The sequence below is a fragment of the Mus caroli genome, chromosome 9 (genome assembly GCF_900094665.2).
Source record: "Mus caroli chromosome 9, CAROLI_EIJ_v1.1, whole genome shotgun sequence".
Taxonomy (NCBI): domain Eukaryota; kingdom Metazoa; phylum Chordata; class Mammalia; order Rodentia; family Muridae; genus Mus; species Mus caroli.
In genome coordinates, this window is record NC_034578.1 from 33,538,376 (window position 1) to 33,541,540 (window position 3,165).

Here is a 3,165-nt window from a genome sequence, read left to right on the forward strand (position 1 = left end):
CGATGAGGAATTATCAGAATCAAGAGAGTGCAGGTACAGAATACAGATGCTGGATGGTGTAGAGCAGCAGTTCTCAACCTGTGGGCCGTGACCCTCTTGGGGTCAAATGACCTTTTCTCAAAGATCGCCTAAGATCGTTACAAAACAGATATTTACGCTACGATTCATAACAATAGCAAAATTACAGGTATGAAGTAGCAACAAAAAATAATTTTATGTTTGGGGGGGTGGTCATCACAACATGAGGAACTGCATTTAAGGGTTACAACATTAGAAAGGTTGAAAACCACTGGTGTAGAAGATCTGTCCATGGACCAGACTCCCTATTCTTTCCCTATGTAGCAGATACCCTACCCCGAAGTGGGGAACAAGAGCGGAAGAACCCAATGGCACTCTATATCCTGAAGGATAAGGTAAGCTACTTGGTCAAGGAGAACCTACAGCATGGTAGGGAGTGTGTGATGTGGTCATTCCTTTGCAATGTTTGCAGAAATCTTTGTATTTCTGCAGTATTTTCAAAAATCCCCACTTTAGAAATTGGAAAATGAGACAGAGAGACAAAACAACGTGTGAAGGGCTAAACAAGCAAATGAGTGGCAGACCTGCCCGTCACGATATAATCGACAGTCAGCGGGCAATCTCATGGACCACCCTAGCTCCCACCATGTCCAGGCTATTCACAAACCTATTTGGTGGTTGCCAGAGCCCTTCGGCTCTTCTCTGCTCACATGGAATAGACCTATTTGACAGAACTTTAAGAGGATAGACGAGGCTCTGAGTCATGTTAACATTTACTGAGTACCTGCCACATGTCTGGGCCACAAGGTGTCGTCTGCCGTCTAGCTGGACGTGGCGGGTGTGGCTGGAAACTCCCGAGAGACACACTACACACACAACCTGCGAGTGCCTCTTTAGTGCCAGTCCCTAAAACAAAGAGCTCCCAGATTGTGTTCAGGGGACTACTGATCCTTACATCGCCTGTGTTTGCAGGATTCCTCAGAGCCAGATGAAAACCCTGCTACAGAGCCACGGAGCACCACAGAACCCGGCCCTCCTGGCTACTCCGTGTCGCCGCCCGTGCCGGGCCGCTCTCCTGGGCTTCCCATCCGCTCAGCCCGCCGCTACCCGCGCTCCCCAGCACGTTCCCCTGCCACTGGCCGGACACACACGTCGCCACCGCGGGCCCCGAGCTCGCCAGGCCGCTCGCGCAGCTCTTCTCGCTCACTGCGGACTGCAGGCGTGCAGAGAATCCGGGAGCAGGACGAGTCAGGGCAGGTGGAGATCAGTGCCTGAGCCTCCTCGAGAGCCCTCTGCGGTTGCCCACGGTCTGCTGTTCGCGGCTGGGGGGAGGCTGAGAAGTCCTGATGCCTCTGGCCAGGAGTGAAAGGAGATCGTGGCCTGATCCCCGTTTAGGGTGCACACGCGTGTGAGTTTGCACAAATGGCTGATCTTGGTGTTAAACCCGGTTGCATGTGCGCTGGGTTTACTGGCTGTGTCCTCTGGCTGTGTTCTCAGTGGGTATGAGCTGTGCCTTCTTAGGACTACATAGATTATTAAATTTCTGGCCCAATCCCCTAAAGGATTTTATGGAAACTAACAGTAATTTTACCCAGTGAGACGATCCTACGCGCCCCCTGGCAGTGTTTATACTTCCCATCCACCTCCCAATCCCACATGCCTCTGATCCCTAAAGTCTGTGGTAGTTTTTCCCCCCAGCCCAATTTAGAGGCCACTTACCCCCGAACACACATTGCCCTAAAACTAAAAACAGGTCTGATGCTGGTTCCTGGGTGCACAGGGCCTGTTCTGATTACAAAGATGTCGTCTTAAGGACCTTTTCTGGACACCTGCTTCCCCATCTTTCCAGGTGATAAGAGTGAACCCCAGGTGCATTCCTAAGACCCTGGGAACTTGGGGCTAGGCCAGGACAAACTATCAGGCTCCCAGTGCTTGGTGGCCTCCCCAAAAGTGTGCCGTACTGCGTTCTTGAGAATGTGGGTAGGCTTGTTCCTATAGAGACTGGTGCGGCCACTCACCGAAGACCTAGCAAGCTGCCCCTGACAAGGATCTGGTTTTAACCATTCATGCTCTTCTTCCTGACTGTTGTTTTACAAAACAAGCTTTCAATCAGCCCAGGAAGGCTGAGAGGCTTCCTTGAGCTGTAAGAAAAAATAAGATTCCACTCTCCAGAGAAACATGGAAAGAGAAAGAAGCTTAACATGCCCCAACATGTCAAAGCAAGGATGGCCAACCCCCTTGCCTCCTGCTTTCCACCTGCGGTGATCTTAGATGCTCAGAACCCAGGGCAGTGAACAGAGCTGTAAAAACAGCACATGAATAGATGAAAGACAAGAAGACCCCAGGGGGTTCTGTCCTCTCTTCCCTAATGTCCCCAGGGACCCTTGAATCTCTTGTCCTTCCTCAACTCGTACAACTTCATCTTTACTTCTGCATCATCTCATGAACAACTTCCAAGACCCCTTACCCCTCACCTCCACACCAGAACACACTTCGCCCTGGCCCTGCAGGCACCAAGATTTCTGGTTTGCCTGTGTCCCCTTACCCCACCAGCATGACTCTCGGTTCCCCCATCCTGATGGCCTTCTACCTGCTCACGTGGCAGGCGTGTCTGCAGCTCTCCTTACTTAGCCAGAACCCAAACTCCACTAACCTCCCCAGGTGCCTTATCCACCATAAAATAGTGCTTGTAGGCGATAGTGCAGGCAGGTTAGGAGAAGCAAGACTTGGAAGACTACCTGTTGCTCAGCCTTGAGATACAGGGGTGAGGGGTAGGGTGAGATGAGAACATGCCACACCCTGGTGCTGAATCCCAGCCGGGCTGGCTTCCCAGACTCAAGCCAAATTTGCCTTAAATTTGGATTAAGTAAAGAAGTGGAGTTTTTTGTTTTTTGTTTTTTAATTTTGTTTTGCTTTGTTTTGATCTTCATCTTTGTATTCACTTAGCATCTAGCAGAGTGCATAGCACAACCTGGATGCTCAATAAACTTTTGATGAAATGAAATAATTTTATTTCCACATAAGCAAAAGGAACAGATGAACAACCTGAATGTACAAGTTATCTCCTTTCTTCCTTTACTGCCTTAATTTTCCATATTGCAAATCAGTCATTCCCAAGCCATCACTCTCATTCATTAATTCATTCAT

The 3,165-nt window shown here is 49.7% G+C and overlaps 1 protein-coding gene across 2 annotated transcripts in view; it reads left to right on the plus strand.

Moving 5' to 3' along the window:
- Positions 1–3,165, plus strand: part of Hepacam (hepatic and glial cell adhesion molecule) — a 19,452-nt gene extending 16,287 nt beyond the window's left edge. The window contains exons 6-7 of one of the 2 annotated variants that reach the window (XM_021172818.1): positions 343–413; positions 991–3,017. In XM_021172818.1, the coding sequence (XP_021028477.1) occupies positions 343–413; positions 991–1,293 (374 nt within the window). In that variant the 3' untranslated portion in view covers positions 1,294–3,017. Of the gene's footprint in view, positions 1–342; positions 414–990 lie in introns of both variants that reach the window. The other variant, XM_029481182.1, reaches the window with a different exon arrangement.